Source organism: Sapajus apella, unplaced genomic scaffold (genome assembly GCF_009761245.1).
Source record: "Sapajus apella isolate SASKATOON/1434 unplaced genomic scaffold, GSC_monkey_1.0 scaffold20, whole genome shotgun sequence".
Taxonomy (NCBI): Eukaryota; Metazoa; Chordata; class Mammalia; order Primates; family Cebidae; genus Sapajus; species Sapajus apella.
The window spans coordinates 25,314,888-25,333,548 of record NW_022436960.1 but is presented as its reverse complement, the minus strand read 5'-3'; the positions used below and the strand labels follow the sequence as shown (position 1 = coordinate 25,333,548).

General features: G+C 41.2%; 1 protein-coding gene and 1 pseudogene across 2 annotated transcripts in view; both read right to left on the bottom strand.

Annotated features, from left to right (window-relative positions):
• The window catches only part of SPTLC2 (serine palmitoyltransferase long chain base subunit 2), a 110,502-nt gene that overhangs the window by 67,612 nt on the left and 24,229 nt on the right, over positions 1-18,661 (bottom strand). The window contains exons 3-4 of the mRNA XM_032287735.1: positions 7,553-7,707; positions 5,111-5,259 (exon numbers count right to left, since the gene is read on the bottom strand). Of these exons, the coding sequence (XP_032143626.1) occupies positions 5,111-5,259; positions 7,553-7,707 (304 nt within the window). The remainder of the gene's footprint in view (positions 1-5,110; positions 5,260-7,552; positions 7,708-18,661) is intronic.
• On the bottom strand, positions 16,695-16,989 carry LOC116557948 (annotated as a pseudogene). Its single transcript, XR_004271765.1, has one exon. The product of XR_004271765.1 is annotated as a 40S ribosomal protein S29 pseudogene (transcript).

The following is an 18,661-nucleotide window of genomic DNA, read 5'->3' as shown; positions in this document are numbered from 1 at the left end:
TGTTGTGTCCTTTTCAGACTAAGATCTATGAAGGAGTCAATAGTATGAAGAGTGACAGCTCATAAAGAACAAAATGACTGAATAAAATCTGATTTAGCAGCTGCAGTGGAATTTCTCCAAATGGGGGTGCCAATTATTTCTCCCATTCCTGTCTGTGCATACCAGTTCCAGGTCTAGGCCTTAGGAGGGCCTAGCAAAATCTGGTTTTACACTTTTGAAGTCAGCTGCCACGTGAAACAGTCTAACTGGCCTATTGTAAAGACAGATCATGGGCGGAGGGAAGGGGAGACTGGAGGATAACAGACTATGGAAGGAGCAGAGAAAGACATAAGGAGTTGGGGAGACATAGAAAGAGGAAGAGAAACAGGGAGATGCCCAGTCAGGCCTTGCCCTTCATGCCACCCAGCTGAGGTGTCAAACATGTGAGTTGAGACATCTTGGATACTCTATACACAGTCACAATTGCCTACCCAATACCACATGAAGCTGAGAAAACATCAAGCCCTCCCCAAATTGCAGAATCACGAGCAAATAAATATCTGTTGCTGTTTTAAACCACTAAGTTTTGAGATGGTTTGTTATGCAGCAAGAGATAGGTAAAAATGCTTCTTCCCAGCCAGGCAGGATGGCTCACGCCTGTAATTCCAGCACTTTTGGAGGCTGAGGAGGGCAGATCACCTAAGGTCAGAAGTTCAAGACCAGCCTGGCCAACATGGCAAAACCCTATCTCTACTCAAAATACAAAAATTAGCTGGGCGTGGTGGCACATGCCTGTAATCCCAGCTACTTGGAGGCTGACGCAGGAGAATCGCTTGAAGCTGGGAGGCAGAGGTTGCAGTGAGCTGAGATCAGGCCACTACACTCCAGCCTAGGCAACAGAGTGAGACTCTGTCTCAAAAAAACCCACACTGTGAATTGACTGGTAAATTTGTACTACAATTTTATATTAGAACTCATATCTTTAAGGACTAAATGACATTACAGAAAGACAAGATGCTAGGAAAGATTCTAAGTGCTTTGATTAAGCAAGCCTTAAGGACATGTCATCCAAGCTACATGTCCTTAAGGCTTGCTTAATCAAAGCACTTAGAATCTCCCTGAGCTAAATATTGCTAAATAGCAATAATAATTTGCCCTATCTACCTCATGACATTGTTGTGAGGATCAAGAGAGATAATGTTTGAGCACTTTATAAAATATAAAATGCCATAAAAGTATAAGGTATCCTTATTATGTCATCACTGCACAATGCTCCTTTAACCACAGGATTAGATCAAAAGGGTTGTTATTTCTGGAGTGAGAGCTAGAAACTCTGCTTTAAGATAGGGGAATAAAAATGTTCTACCCCCAGGCTGGGCGCGGTGGCTCAAGCCTGTAATCCCAGCACTGTGGGAGGCCGAGGCGGGTGGATCACGAGGTCAAGAGATCGAGACCATCCTGGTCAACATGGTGAAACCCCGTCTCTACTAAAAATACAAAAACTTAGCTGGGCATGGTGGTGCGTGCCTGTAATCCCAGCTACTCAGGAGGCTGAGGCAGGAGAATTGCCTGAACCCAGGAGGCAGAGGTTGCGGTGAGCCGAGATTGCGCCATTGCACTCCAGCCTGGGTAACAAGAGTGAAACTCCGTCTCAAAAAAAAAAATGTTCTACTCCCATTTTCCTCTTGAAAATCAACACAAAACAACTGAATAAAGAAGAAATAAAAGCAAAAGGCTCAACTTTTTATTAATTAGTGAACATCTGTAATTCTAAACACAATGAATGAAAATGGAAAATATATAGAAGGATGATGTTATGGGTTCAACTGTGTCCCACCAAAAAGATATTTTGAAGTCCTCACTCCCAGAAGAATGTGACCTTCTTTGGAAACTGGGACTTTCCAGAGGTGATCAAATTAAAATGAGGCAATTGGGGGGATGCTAATATCCTTATAGAAAAGGGAAATTTGGACACAGAGATAGACATACACAGAGGGAACACAGAAGAAGACAATGCTGTTTGTTTGTTTTTCTTGAGACAGAGTCTCACTCTGTTGCCCAGGTGAAGTGCAGTGGTGCAATCTTGGCTCACTGCAACCTCTGCCTCCTAGGTTCAAGTGATTCTCCTGCTTCAGCCTCTTGAGTAGGTGGGATTACAGACATGCACATTCCATCATGCCTGGCTAATTCTTGCATTTTTAGTAAAAACAGGGTTTCACCATGTTGGCTAGGATGGTCTTCAACTCCTCACCTCAAGTGATCTACCTACCTTGGCCTCCTAAAGTGTTGAGATTACAGGCATGAGCCACTGTGCCTGGCCAGAAGACGACAATGTTTGACACACAGGAAGATAGCCATGTGATGAAGTGATGTATTATAAGCCAGGGAACGTCATGGATTGCTGGTAACACCAGAACCTAGGAAGGATTCTCCAGAGCATCAGAGAGCATGGCCCCCTGCTGACACTTGGATCTCAAACTTATAACCCACAGAATTATGAGACTAGAAATTTTTGTTGTTTTGAATCACTCTGTTTCTGATATTTTGTTACGGCAGCCACAGGAAGCCAATACAACTGGAAAATGACAGAGTTAGAAAAAGGTCATATCTATGACCTTACAGAGTGGAATTCTTTGAAAATCAAGTAAATTTACCGTTTGGAACCCCAGAGAAGCTTAAAAACCAGAGACAACAGGCAACAAAGTAAGCAAGGTTTAAAGTTGGGCTACAAACAAGATGACTGGAAGATGATATAAAAATGAAGAGGAACTCTCATACATCGAGGGGGGGATTGTAAAACAGTACAATCTCTTTGCAAAACAGTTTAGCAATTCCTCAAAAAGTCAAACACAGAGTTACCATATGACTTAGCAATTCCACTTGTAAATATAAACCCAAGAGAAACAAAAATATATCATACAAAAACTTGTACACCCACGTTCACAGCAGCACTATTCACAATAGCCAAAAAGCAGAAACAACCCAAATGACTATCAAGTGGTAAGTGGATAATAAACAAGATGTGGCACCTCCAACACAAAGGATTATTACTCAGTCATATAAAAGAATGGAATGCTATTACATGCTACAACACAGATGAATCTTGAAAATATTGTGCTAGTGAAGGAAGCCAGACGCAGACCAAATGTTATACAATTCCTTTTATATGAAATGTCCAAAATAGGCAAATCTAGAAAGACAAAAAGTATACTACTAGTTGCCAAGGACTTGTAGGGGGAAGGGAAACAGTATCCAATGAATGCTACTAAGTATGCGGTTTCTTTTAGGAGGAATGAAAATATTTAAAATTAGATTGTGGGACAGGCATGGTGACTCACACCTATAATCCCACGGCTTTGGGAGGGCAGATCACCTGAGGTCGGGAGTTCGAGACCAGTCTGACCAACGTGGTGAAACCCCTTCTCTACTAAAAATACAAAAATTAACCGGGCATGGTAGCAGGCACCTGTAATCCCAGCTACTCGGGAGGCTGAGCCAGAAGAAGTGCTTGAACCCAGGAGACGGAGGTTGCAGTGAACTAAGATGGCGCCAATGCAATCCAGCCTGGGCAACAGAGACCCTGCATCTATCTATGTATCAATCTATCTATATGTCTATGTATCTATCTATCTAAATAAATAGATATTGAATCTGCACAATTTTACTTTTCCTTTTTCCTTTCTTCATTTTGTTTTAAATTGAGTGAGTTGACAGAGTTGCTGTGGAAGATTAAATATGGATGCAAATTCTTTCTTGCTCTTCCCATTTGGAGGTAGAGGTGGGCAATCCCCACAACCCTTGAATCTGGGGTGACCAATAGGAAGAGGTGTTTAAGTGATATTCTGGACCTGTACAGCTAGGGCATAATAAGCCTTCCAGCTTTCAACTCAGTATCCTTGTTTTTGCTTTTTGACACAGGGTTTCACTCTGTCACAGGCTAGGGTGCAGTGGCACGATCATAGCTCACTGCAGCCTCAAACTCCTTGGCTCAAGGGGTGCTCTTGCCTCAGCCTTCTGAGTGACTGGAATCACATGCATGTGCTGCCACATTCGGCTACTTTATTTTTTGTACAGACAGTGTCTCACTATGTTGCTCAGGCTGATCTCGAACTCTTAGGCTCAGCTGCTCTTCCTATCTTGGCCTCACAAAGTGCTGGAATTATAGGTATGAGCCACTGTTCCTGGCATCAGTCACAGGTATCTTTGAATGCTTGCTCTAGAGGCCTGCTGCCATGCATGATAAACAGCTCTCCCAAGACCACCATGGTATGAAGAAGCCCAAGCTAGAAACATGGAGAGGCCACACAGAGCTCCAGCCACCCTAGCCTAGGTGAAACATGTGAATGAAGAAGGCTTGAGAGGTCTCCAGCCATACAGCCACCACTGAGTGCAACCGTGAGAGGAACCTTGGGTAGGAACCACCCAACTGTGCTTTCCAATCCCTAGAACCCTGAGAAATAGCTAATAATGAACTGTTCTTTGAATGTGTGTTTAGGGGTAATTCACAGTAATAAGTATTTGGAAAGTTTTCATGACTTCTAGGGTTATCAGTTCTCTGAAACAAATTGGAAAAATCTGAAATCTTCCTCTGAACTAAAATAAATTGAATCTCCTTATATAAAGCTATTACTTTTATATTTTATGAACTTATAACAATAATAAAAAGAGTTTCTATTTATTGTGCACTATTTTCCAAGTGCTCTACATGGATTAGCTTACTTAAGTCTTAAAAGAGCTCTATAAGGCTGGAATTATTATTAGTCCTAATTAATCAGTATGAAAGCAGATTAACTCTCATACGGCCAGTGTCCTAATAAGTGGCACTCTTAACCACTAACATTTGCAAAAGCCAATGAAATCAACATTAAAGTTATAAATGAAACAAATACTGGCAAGACTTTTCAAGAGACATTCTATATGTATAACACATCGGGAAAGATAAATACATCTCAGAATGTGTTGAAAGCATTAAAATCATGCATCACACTTCAGAAAAACAAAGGATTCTTCACCTCATCCAAATGACATGACAAAGTGTGAATATTAGGTACTCTAGGTCTATATTACTATTATTTGTCCCTGACTAAAACAGTTTCAAAACAGCAGCTGGCCAAATACAGCTTTCACTTACCAATTTCCTGCCGAGTGCTGCACACTCCAACTCCATACTCCTCTAGGACTTTGGCGGCTGCTTCTTGACATGATCCAGTATTCCGTGCAAATCCAAGATAGTTGTAGGAACCCATGTTTATAACACCTTTTATTATATTCCCTGTATACCTGTGTATCAATAGCATAAAACAATGAAATTCATGGGCAAAAAAGTACTTAAATGTAATAGTAAATGCACTGGTAACACAAAAGGAAGCAGAGAGAACAAAGTCTATATAAAAAAATCTCAAACACACTACCAGTTATGGAAATAGAAGTTAAAATAACTAATTTTCATTTATTAATAGTGATAAATAGATTTTAAAACTAATGATATCCAGTGTTGCCCAGGACAGTCACTTATCTTAGAGGACACTTTTTGTTTGTTTTTTGGAGGGCAGTTTGGCAGTACTTATCCATAAAAAGATATATATACTCTTCAGTGATTGCCACACATGAGCATAAATACACATGAGGATCCTTTAAGAGCCACTGCACAATTTGCCACACCCGTTCCTCAGGACAGGGACCAGTGACATTCCATATGGTGGAAGCTGACGCAGCCTCAGCCCCTAGCTAAGGACAACATGGTTCAGGGGCCCCACCAACCTAGGATGAATATGAAATATGGACAAGGATAAACTGTTACTGTTTTAATTCTCTGAAATTTTGGGTGTTAACACAGTCCAGCCTGTCACACTATGGCACATCTATACTGTAAAATACGATATAGCCACTACAAATAATAAACTTGCTGTGAATATGCACAAGAAGGGTGATACCAATACGAGCAAGCTAAAAAAGCAAGCTGTAAAATAATGGTTTTTTTTTTTTTTTGAGACAAGAGTTTTGCTCTTGTCACCCAGGCTGGAGTGCAGTGGCGCAATCTTGGCTCACTGCAACCTCCGCCTCCCAAGTTCAAGCCATTCTCCTGCTGCAGCCTCCCGAGTAGCTAGGACAATAGGCACAGGCAACTATGCCCTGCTAACTTTTTGTACTTTCAGTAGAGATAGGGTTTCACCATGTTAGCCAGGATGGTCTTGACCTCCTGACCTCATGATCCGCCCGCCTCAGCCTCCCCAAGTGCTGGGATTACAGGCATGAGCCACTGCGCCAGACCAATTCCATAATGGAAAAATAACTACCTGCATGTAACCCCAGTAGATACACTATAAACATATCCCCACAGAAAAGATCTTGAGAAGCAATACAAAATAAAGTGGTAACAGTCACCTCTGGGAAGTGAAGCAGGATTTGCAAGAGGGTGGACGTGCAGAGGAACACATCATGGGAACTAACAGTTTATCTGCATTATTTATTTTTTATAATAGCAATTTAATCATGTAATACTTGTCCAGTCTAAACAATACAATGTTAAGACCAGGCACAGTGGCTCGCACCTGTAATCCCAGAACTTTGGGAAGCCGAGGTGGGCAGATCACTTGAGGCCAGGAGTTCGAGACCAGCCTGGCCAACATGGTGAAACCTCGTGTCTACTAAAAATACAAAAGGCAGCTGGGTGTGGTGGTGCATCCCTGCAGTCCCAGCTACTAGGGAGGCTGAGGTGGGAGAATCACTTGAACTTGGGAGGTGGAGGTTGCAGTGAGCCAAGATCATGACATGGCACTCCAGCCTGGGCAATAAATTAAGACTCTGTCTCAAAAATATAAATAAATAAAATAATGTTAAAAACATAAAAAGTTTTCCAAACGACTCAGTTCATTTAAATGGAAACAATCCACATATCACCCTTAAATCATTTGAGAAATCAAAATAGCCAGAAATAAATTCAGATACTTGATTCTGTTAAGTGACATAATGGAAAGGATAGCTTTTCTTTTTTATTTTTTTAAAAAGTAAGACCAAAAATAAAATGGACTAGACTTTTGTATACTGTTTCTTATCAATAGGAGTTATTTTAAAAAGTAAATAAGCCAGGTCGGGCACAGTGGCTCATGCCTGTAATCCCAGCACTTTGGGAGGCTGATGGGGGCAGATCACTTGAGGTCAGGTGTTCAAGACAGCCTGACCAACATGGTGAAACCCCATCTCTACTAAAAATACAAAAAGTAGCCAGGCATGACGGTGCATTCGTGTACTCCCAACTATTCAGGAGGCTGGGGCAGGAGAATTGCTGGAACCTGGGAGGCAGAGGTTGCAGTGAGCCGAGATCACACCACTGTATTCCAGCCTGGGCAACAGAGTGAAACTCTGTCTCAAAAAATAAATAAATAAGTCAAATTTCGTTCTGAACTATAATCTAACACAGGATCAAACACAATAGGAAATCAATCATATTGTATTGTATCCTAGCTACTACTCCTGTTTTGAGAAAATACTCAATTTGCAATAACATATTTTCTCAAATGAAGAAACCCTTTTGTAGTTGTTGTCATGAAATAATTTCCCAACAAAGACTCACTTGAAGGACCAGTTATAATCATGAGACTGTCTCTCCATGATGTCCACCCTGGCTCCAGGCACACTACAGATTGGCCGATTCCAGTTGTCTCTTATCCTCATGTAGAGGTTCCTTGTATAAAAGTTTTCAAAATCTTGATACAATGACACAAAGTCCTGCCAAGAAATGGTGACATACCATAAATTTAGTTATTCTATTACAATTTTTCTAACAGATGACATGACTTTTTATTGATATAAATTTATGGGGTACAAGTGCAATGTCATTAAGTGCAAGATTGTGTAATGGACAAGTCAGGGCTTTTAGGGTATCAATCATTCAAATAACACACAGTACCTATTAAGTAATTTCTCATCATCCACCCTCACTCCTTCACCCTTCCTAGTCTCCACTGCCTATTATTCCACTGAGTTACTTTAAAAACTTTACAACTTCCATTTTCATACTGTAAGAGCACCTGAGAATGAGAGGCCACTTATATTTAATTAACTGCTAAATCAGGACAGGCTTGGTGGCTCACGCCTATAATCCCAGAACTTTAGAAAGCCAATGCAGGAGCTGCTTGAGCCCAGGAGTTAGAGACCAGCCTAGGCAACATAGCAAGACTGTGTCTCAACAAAAGCATTTTAAAAATTAGTAAGGTGCAGTGTAGCTGTAGTCCCAGATACTCTGGAAGCAAGGCAGGAGGATCCCATGAGCTCAGGAGGTTTGGGCTGCAGTGAGCTATGATGGCACCACTGTATTCCAGGTTGGATAACAGAGGCCCTATCTCAAAACAAAATCAACAACAAAAACCCTAAGGTATCGGGAAAACATCTGGAAAGGCATCAATTCTCTACGTTCATTTTAATACAACTCGTATCAGATAAAAGTCACTTAACTTTGATAGCTGACATATATTACATGGTTTCCAATAACTGACTTCATGAATGTAGAGCAAACAAATTTAAATTAACAAAGTAGGCCTCATAAAAATAAAATCTAGTTGTATAATTCTGCCATTAAATAGTTTCCCTTCCCAATAATCTCAAAAAGACAGCTCTTCCTTCCCCACAACCCTCCCCACATTAATAGATTAGGGGAAATGCCATAAAAACCACTATAATTCCCATTTCAACCAGGAAAAATAATTCCAAAATTAAGATTCCATCCTTTGCATATTTTCAATGATCAAAATGAAACAAATCCAAAGAGAAAATAATAAACAAGAAATACTAGAAAATAGGCTATAAGGGCCAGGTGTGGGGGCTCATGACTGTATCTCAGCACTTTTGGAGGCCAAGGCGGGTAGGTGGGCTGATCACTTGAAGTCTCAGGAGTTCAAGACCAGCCTGGCCAATATGGCGAAACCCTGTCTCCACTAAAAATATAAAAATTAGCTGGGCATGGTCCCATGTGCCTGTAATTCCAACTACTCAGGGGTGCTGAGGCAGGAAAACTGCTTGAATCCGGGAAGCAGAGGTTGCAGTGGGCTGTGGTCACTGCACTCTAGCCTGGGCAACAGAATGAGACTCTGTCTCAAAAACAAAAAAAGGCAATGGAGGTTTATAGGAAACCACCCACCTTAGGTTCTTTTCCCTTTAGAAAGGAATTTTTAAAAAAAGAAAAAAAAAGAGTCCAGGTGCAATGGTTCATGCCTGTAATCCCAATACTTTGTGAAGCTAAGGTGGAAGGACTGCTTGTGGCCAGGAATCTGAAGTGATAGTGAGCTATGACTGCACTACTGCACTCCAGTCTGTGCAACAGAGTAAGACCCTGTCTCAAAAACAAAAGAAGGCAGGACACAGTGGCTCACACCTACAATCCCAACACTTGGGGGGCTAAGGTCACTTGGGCCCAAGAGGTCAAGAGCAGCCTGGGTAACAGTGGGACTCCAAAAATTTTAAAGAGGGGAGGGGAGGGGAGGAAAGAGAAGAGAAATTCCTAAAATGAATTCCCATGCTCAGGAACTTAAAGGCTCCCTTCCTCTGACAGATTAAATTGTACTAAAGCTTAATTCTGTAAAAAAATCAAGTCACAGTGGAACGGAAATGCTATGCCTGGTGTGGTATGACCACTACACATATGACCAGACCACATGAGATCTACTAAAACTCTTGAATGCAAAGGTTAAACCAAACCACAAGAAAACGAAACTACAGTTTTACTATATCAGCCAACCACTGAGTTTACAGCCATCAGATCTGGGCTTGATGCCAATATAAATTAACCTGTTAACTACATTAGTCAAAAACATTAAAAAAATGTAAGCCTTATTCTGTGAAAGATTTTCATTGCTAAAGAAGACTATGACGTAACTCTAAAATTAACAACTTTCTATGACACTGGACTCCCAAGTGCCTACTAAATGAGCCTCACAGTAGATAAATCTCCTTATAAATAAGGCTGAGCAAAATCAGAAGCTACTCTAAGAATCTGCAGTACCTGATACCATCTCTCTCTCTCTTTTTTTTCTTTTTTTGAGGCTGAGTTTTGCTCTTGTTGCCCAGGATGCAGTGCAATGGCGTGATCTCAGCTTACTACAACCTCCACCTCCAGGGTTCAAGCAATTCTCCTGCCCCAACCTCCCAAGTAGCTGGGATTACAGGTGCCCGCCACCACGCCCAGCCAATTTTTTATATTTTTAGTAGAGACGGGGTTTCACTATGTTGGCCAGGTTGGTCTCGAACTCCTGACCTCAGGTGATCCACCTTTCTCGGATGGTATTACAGGCGTGAGCCATTACACCTGGCCCCCATCTCTCTTACAATTGGTTCTAATACCTTTCCTCGGGACTGAAAATATCCATAAATAACATGTCTATCACAATCGCAAATTTTCCATTGAAATGGTATGTTCGTTTTTATAGTCTCCTCTTCCAACAAGTATACTGGTTGAATGAAAATAGGAATAGAGACAATCAGTTCTAATTAAAACTTTTAATTTGGCTGTTATTACCCATGGATTTATTTCCCAAAGGAAAAAACAAAAAGTAGTCTTAAACCCTTTTCATTCACATCAAAAAGAATAACAGTACTAACTCTTCTAATGAAGGAAATGACAGTACTGATGATCTCATTTTTTTTTTTTTTTTTTTTTTTTGAGGCAGAATCTCACTCTGTCACCCAGGCTGGAGTGCAACGGTACGATCTCAGCTCACTGCAACCTCTGCTTCCTGTGTTCAAACAATTCTCCTGCCTCTGACTCCTGAGTAGCTGAGATTACAGGTGCCCGTCACCACGCCCAGCTAATTTCTGTATTTTTTAGAGGAGACAGGGTTTCACTATGTCAGTCAGGCTTGGTCTCAAACTCCTGACTTCAAATGATCCTTCAGCCTCAGCCTCACAAAGTGCTGGGATTACAGGCATGAGCCACTGCTCCCGGCCAATCTCATTTCTTTATAAGCTTTCTAAACACTTCACATTAATGTTCAAAGTATTAACTCCAATATTAAGAGAAATATTTCCTTACAAATTCTTATTAGCAACAAAATCAGTATTTTTTTGTTTTTATTATACAAAACAGAAAAACCTTAGAGTCTGCTCCAAACACCAGAGATAGAAAAGCCTGCAGGCCAGAATGAGGTAGAGCTTTACCCCTCAGCCTTGGGCTAAACAAAGAAAGCCAGAGGCACAGCTGTCTGGGGTTAGGAAGAAAAGAGTGGGTTCCAATTTCCTGAGCAAAGAACTGTGTCCACCACGGTCAGACATCTCCATCTCCCCTTAACAAATGATTAAGTCCCTGAGACAGGAACACGCTAGCACAGGGTAAAGGAGGAGAAGCTGTCACAATGAGGAATGTTAGAGACCAAAAGCAGGTGGGATAGGATGGTAGGAGAGAGGGGCTCTTGGCAGAAGTCTCAGTTCCCCCTTTACTCCTTAGCTAAGCTCCAGAGTAGCAGCTCTGATCTCAGTTAGTAGGTTCAGCAGAAAGATCTGATGGGTATGGCTGGGCACCGTGGCTCACGCTGTAATCCTAGCACTCTGGGAGGCCAAGGTTGGTGGATCGCTTGAGCCCAAGAGTTTGAGACCAGCTAGGCAATTTAGTGCAACTCTGTCACTACAAAAAATAAAAAAAATTAGCCAGGTGTGGTGGCACATGCCTGTAGTCCCAGCTACTCAGGAGGTTGAGGTGGGAGGATCACTTGAGCTCAGGAGGTTGAGGATGCGTAGGTGAGCCGAGATCATACCACTGCACTTCAACCTGGGCAACAGAGTGAGATACTGTCTCAAAATAATAATAATAATAATAATAATAATAATTTTAAAAAGATACGAAGGGCAGTAAACCAAACTCCCTGCAACCTAGCCATGAAAAAAATGAGGGGAGGGGTCACAACTGGTAGTTTCAGTTCTGGGCAATGAGAGTGTGTTTCCAAAAATACCAGGTTAACTTTAAATAGTCTAAGACCACAGTTAAACTAGGGGAGTAATCTTTTCATTCATTCATTCATTCAAATATATTTTAATGAGTACTCAATACATACTAGATTATGTGTTAGACTTTCAGGATACATTAAAGTACAAGACAGTTCTCTCCACAAAAAGTAATACCCCCACTATTCCAACCCTCATTCCCCCCATCTCCACCACCCTCTTCCTCCTCCTCAGTTTGGTCACTGTGAAATGACTTTAGTTAAGGCTTATGTAATACTCATCATCATTGACCCAATACTCAGTCACTGACAAATATTTACTGAGCAGTACCTTCCAGGCACTAAACTGGGCACTGGGAATAAAAATGAGTAAGAACAACCTCTATACTCCCTAAGAAATCTCAGTGTAGTGGAGAAACACACAAATAAATACATTATAATAAGTATTATAAAAGGATGTTTGCCCAAAGGAGAGAATACCTAACTGATAAGGGAGTGACAATGATAAAGTTCAAGCAGCCTTAAGACTATACCCATAAACATTCTTTCTGAAGACCTTCACAAATCCCATATCCTAGCACATATAAGTAAAGGAAAAACAGTATCTACTCAAGACTAAATGCCGGATCACTGGGCTTGAAATACTCATCACTTAAGAGCCTTCTCAACTCAAGAGAACAATTCAAACTCTTGGATTTGCTGATTAGAGATCAATGAAGACCTTACCAAAAGTAGTCTGGGGACATCACAATAATAAGCCAATAAATATCCTTTACTGGTTAAACCTATTTAAGGTGAGCTTCCTATATTGTTTGATGTAATAGAAATAAGTACCACCTATTCTAGTGCCTATGCAGGTGCTAAGGACACAAGGGAAAAGTTGAGTGCTATCACTTTCTGAAGTCCACTTTCTAACAACTGTCCCTTTGATAAGCATCATTCTGGCCCAACACAGATGGCAAAATATGTTTACATGATGATGATAAAGATGATGAATAATCACAACAGCAGCAAGAGTGCCCATCTATTGAGTATTTATGACATACCAGGCACTTGCCAAGTGCTTTACATGCACATATATTTATATACTTATATATGTAAGTATATAAATATACATACTCTGCATACTCTTAAGGAAGATATCATTTCTTCCACTTTCAGAAAGGCTAAATGGCTTCCCCACCACTTAGGAAAGCAGCCAGAGGCAGAGCCATGAACAGATGATCCAGGCCTTCTAATTTCACTCTGTGCTCCTAACCCCAATACCGCTCTGCCTCTCATTTGGTGATGCTACTAAATCAACCTCAAACACCTGTTGTTTTTTTTTTTTTGAGATGGAGTTTCACAGTTGTGGCACAGACTGGAGTGCAATGGCGCGATCTCGGCTCACTGCATCCTCCGGCTCCCAGGTTCAAGTGATTCTCCTGCCTCAGCTTCCCAAGTAGCTGGGATTACAGACATGCACCACCATGCCTGGCTAATTTTGTATTTTTTAGTAGAGATAGGGTTTCTCTATGGTGATCAGGTTGGTCTCGAACTCCCAACCTCAGGTGATCTGGCCACCTCAGCCTCCTAAAGTGCTGGGATTACAGGCATGAGCCACTGTGCCTGGCCCAATCTTAAATACTTTGATAGCATTCAAAGCACTTCAAGATCACTGTGCTATTGGCCTTCCCATTCTTTTCCTAAATTCTGTACATGACCAACACACACATTACAAACCCCCTATAAGACACACAGACACACACATACACAGAATTAGGAGCTGGAAGGCTAAAAACCGTATTTCCTGGACACCTTTGAGATCGGGGTGTGGATGTGACACAGGGTCTACCAGTGAGAAGCACATACAAGGCAGGGGCCACACTTTGTACCAGTGCAGGAAGCAATCCCCAGCAGACCTGTGCTGGATCGGCACCAGCACAATTTTATGTGCCACTGCCTATTCACCAGCCTCTGCTGGTGCAGCAGTTGTGATGGCAGGAGGAGTTTCCGAGTTTAAGGTAGCTGCCTCGTTAGAGGAGAGAGGCCCTAAACCTACTGCTCTCGCTCCTCCACAAAGCCATAAATGTCTAATTCCCTGTTTACTTGAATGGCTTATGTTTGTTTTTGGTAACTCCACCAAAAATTTGATGATTTCAACAACATGCTCATTGTAATTACTGCTGACAAACAGATGTTTAATAACTTATTTGTTGTATTTTATAAGTTCAATGAATAAAATTTAAATTCTTTGTCCAAGTCACATAACAATGCAGCGACAAAGCCAAAACTGAGACTCTAGTATTATTTCAAATAAATACTATTAGTGGTAGTGTTACTACAAATTCCATTAAGAATTCTCAATGTCAGTTCTTATTTAATAACTTTTATTTAGTTTAGAGTCTAGGCCTCAAATCTCAATATATCAAAAGACAAAATTTCTCTCAAACATGAGCATTTGAGGCAAACAATCACTGCTTTGATGTTAGGATAAAAAGCTTGGCAAATGTGCTTAGAACTGTCTCAGCATCTTCTCAAGGTCAGGATGATTTAAAGTTGCACCCTTGACCTATGCACCCAGGGCATGGAAAATAAACTGGGACAAGTAAACCAATTCTAGCAGTCTTTAAGGAACAAATTTATATCAGAATCATCAAATAGCTTTACTTCTATTCAAAACTTGCTAAGTAAAGGAAAAGGTGGGAGAAATATTAAAATCTACAAAATTATAAAGTATTTAGACCTTCACAGATTACTTTTAAATGCCATACTTATTTAAAAAACTTTCTCACTAAGGTGGCCAAATATCTACTGGCCAAAAAAATGACCCCTGCTCAAAATCTCACACTATACAATTAACTCAAAAAGAGCATAGACCTAAATATAAAACTACATGACTCTTAGAAAAATCTTTAATACATTTGCTGATGGAAATGTAATATGGCACAGCCAAGGTGAAAAAGTGTTGGTTTCTCAAAGGTACACGTAAGACTTTGACTATGATGAACCTGATTTTTTTAAAAGTTGTGGGTTTGTTTGTTTGTTTGTTTGTTTGTTTTTTTGAGATGGAGTCTTGCTCTGTCACCCAGGCTGGAGTGCGGTGGTGCATGCCTGTAATCCCAGCTACTCGGGAGGCTGAGGCAGGAGAATCGCTTGAACCCAGGAGGCAGAGGTTGCAGTGAGCTGAGATTGCACCACTGTACTCCAGCAACAAGAGCGAAACTCCATCTCAAAAAAAGTGGGGGAGGGGTAGGGGTAATAACATAAATCTAAAAAAAAAAAAAAAAAAGAGTGTGTTTCACTTTAAAAGAAAACCAAACCGTATAGAAAAAAAAAACAATTTTCCATGACATGCAGTTTATTCAGAAAGTTTTATGTGACAGGGTTTATTGAGCTGCCTGACTCCTGAAAAAATATGTATCCAAATTGATTTAGCTTGATAGATGATCACAAGAAAAATCTACTTTGTCTGATGGTACTAAGACCCTTATGATCTGGAAAAGATTAAGGTGCTTCATAACTTGCAGCCACTGAGATTAAGGGCTACACATCTGAAAATCTTTTCTTTAAAAGCATAACTGATGCTGTTGGCTGGTACTATAATACTGCTGAAAGATTTCAAGACATTTCATTATAAACATAACATTGCATACCAAAGACAAGTTAGAATAAAAATCCATAACACTTTGAATTTTTATTTGGGCAACACTTTTGTTGTTGTTGTCATTAGAAACAGTACCTCACTCTGTCACCCAGGCTGGAGAAAAGTGGCATGATCATAGCTCACTGCAGCCTCCAATTATTGGACTCAAGCTGTCTCCCCACCTCAGCCTCTATACAGCCAGGACTCCATACAGGTGCACACCACCATGCTTGGCTAATTTTTAAATTTTAATTAATGTATTTTCTACTGAAAAAGGAAACAGCATCACGCGATAGATTTAGAATAACCGAAACATGACAAAATTGTTTCAAAACTTAAACTAAAAATTTTAAAATCCCAAATAATTCCCACCTGAGGAAGTGTTGAAAATGGAGTTATCATATGGTTAAAATGCCTAATAGCCAGGCACAGTGGCTCATGCCTATAATCCCACGATTTTGGGAGGCCAAGGCAGGTGGATCACTTGAGCTCAGGAATTCAAGACCAACCTGGGCAACAAGGTGAAACCCTGTCTCTACAAAAAAAATACACAAATTAGCCAGTTGTGGTGGCGTGCGCCTCTAGTCCCAGCTGCTCAGGAGGCTGAGGTAGGAGAGCCACTAGAGTGCGGGAGGCAAAGGTTGCAGAGAACTGAGATTGTGCCACTGCACCAGACTGGGCAACAGAGCAAGACACTGTCTCAGAAAAGAACAAAAAAAATGGTCCAGGCAAGGTGGCTCATGCCTGTAATCCCAGTACTTTGGGAGGATGAGGCAGGAGGATCACTTAAACCCAGGAGTTCAAGATCAGCCTGGGCAACATGGCAAAACCCAGTCTCTACAAGAAATACAAACATTAGCAGGGCATGGTGGTATGTGCCTGTGGTTTCAGTAACTCTGGAGGCTGAGGTGGGAGGATCACCTGAACCCAGGGAGGTGGAGGCTTCAGTGAGCTGAGATTGTGCCACTGCACTCCAGCCTGGGTGACAGAGTAAGATCCCGACTCAAAAAAATAAAAAAAAGAAAAGAGAAAGCATTATAAATTCTAAAAGTATTTATTTTATAAGTGAAAATTATGGTTTTTACCTCTACTTAATAAAAAAAAGGTCAAAAACTCAATGAAAGGTTTTTAGACTGCAACTTTTTTTTTTTTTTTGGTTTTTAAAAATGTTTATTTTATGTACAAAGAACTATCATGGTTTTTCATGGTAGATGTCTTGGATAATCCTTTGAAGATCATTTAGTCCAACTTAATGAAACCTGTATCCTTCGCGTACTGACAGAAACACTGGCGGCACATATTGAGACCATATTTCCGGATCAAACCGTGCCGGTTTGAACAGACTCGACAAGAGCGAGAACCCTGGCCGAATTTTCGCGGGTGGCTCCAGTACAGCTGCTGGTGACCCATCTTGCTCTCAGAAAGGCAACGAGGTAAAAGGCTAAACTGCAACTTTTAAACCTTTGAACCACAGTTAACTAACGGCTTTCCTTACTATTCATATGGGTCATACCACTGTCTGTCCTTTCCTGTTTTTAGTGTTAAAAACAGGAAGCCACTTCCTTGCTCTTTCTATGCTGTCCATGAATGTGTAGAATGAGATTTCAAGATAAACACTGATTTTTTCCTACATCCAAAACAGTCATTTGCATGTTTGTATGTACACACCCACCCCCGACCAGGAATACTTAAAAACACTTTACATTGTTACTGGTACCACCACTCACAATACCATTCATATCATAAACATTTTTTTTTAAGAGACAGTGGCCTGGCACTGTGGCTCATGCCTGTAATCCCAGCACTTTGTGAGCCTACGGGCGGATCACCCGAGGTTAGGAGTTCAAGACCAGCCTAGGCAACACGGTGAAACCCCATCTCTACTAAAAATACAAAAATTAGCTGGTTATGGTGGTGCATGACTATAGTTTCAGCTACTGGGGAGACTGAGGCATAAGAAGCACTTGGTCCCGGGAGGCAGAGGTTGCAGTGAGCCAGGTTGTATTTTAGTAGAGACAGGGTTTCACCATGTTGTCCAGGACAGTCTCTATCTCCTGACCTCATGATCCACCTACCTCAGCCTCCCACAATGCTGGGATTATAGGCATGAGCCACCGCACCTGGCCTAATTTTTTGTATTTTTAGTAGAGACGGAGTTTCACCATGTTGGTCAGGCTGGTCTTGATCTTGGCCTGCACCTAATATGTGCCAAGCGCTGTGCAGTATAGAGTAGTAAACAAAAAGCCCTCTTGGAATCTGTGTTCTGGTGGAAGAGATAAACATATAAAATATAAGGTCTGCTAGACCGGGCTCAGTGGCTCACACCTGTAATCCCAGCACTTTGCGAGGCTGAGGCAGGCAGATCACATGAGCCCAGGAGTTCAAGACCAGCCTGGCCAACATGGCAAAATCCTCTCTCTACTAAAAACATTAAAAAAAAAAAAAATTAGGTGTGGTTGCGCATGTCCTTAGTCCCAGCTATTCCGGAGGCTGAGGCAGGAGAATCGCTTTAACCTGGGAGACAGAGTTGCAGTGAGACAAGATTGCACCACTGCACTCCAGCCTGGGCAACAGAGCAAGACTCTGTCTCAAGAAAATAAAATAAAAGCAAATAAAGTATGTTAGACAGTGACAAATACTAATGGAGACAAAAGCAAGCAGGAAAGGGGGAAGTCATGCTGCAAATCAGCTGGGGTGCCCTGAGTAGAAAAGAGGACAAAACGGAAGTGAAGGTACTAGCCATGGGACTATCTGAAGGAAAAGCTTTCCTGGCATGAAAAACAGGGAAAACAGGTAACAGGGAAACTCTTGCAAACCTAATAATGGCAGTAGTCCAAACGGACACAGTGGTAAACCTACTACAAAACTTCTTTGAAAGGTCTGAGTATAATTTTTTACCAGTGAGAAACCCCTGGAGCAAACAGAGATGACTACACCATATGATGAAATATTATTCAGCAATAAGAAGCAATGAAGTACCGATACATGCCATCACATGGACAAACTTCAAATACATTACACCGAGTGAAAGGAGCCAGACCCAGAAGCCTGGGCAACAGAGTGAGACTCCGTCTCAAAAAAATAAAAAAAATAAGGGACAACATATGGTATTTGGTCCTCCCATTTTAAA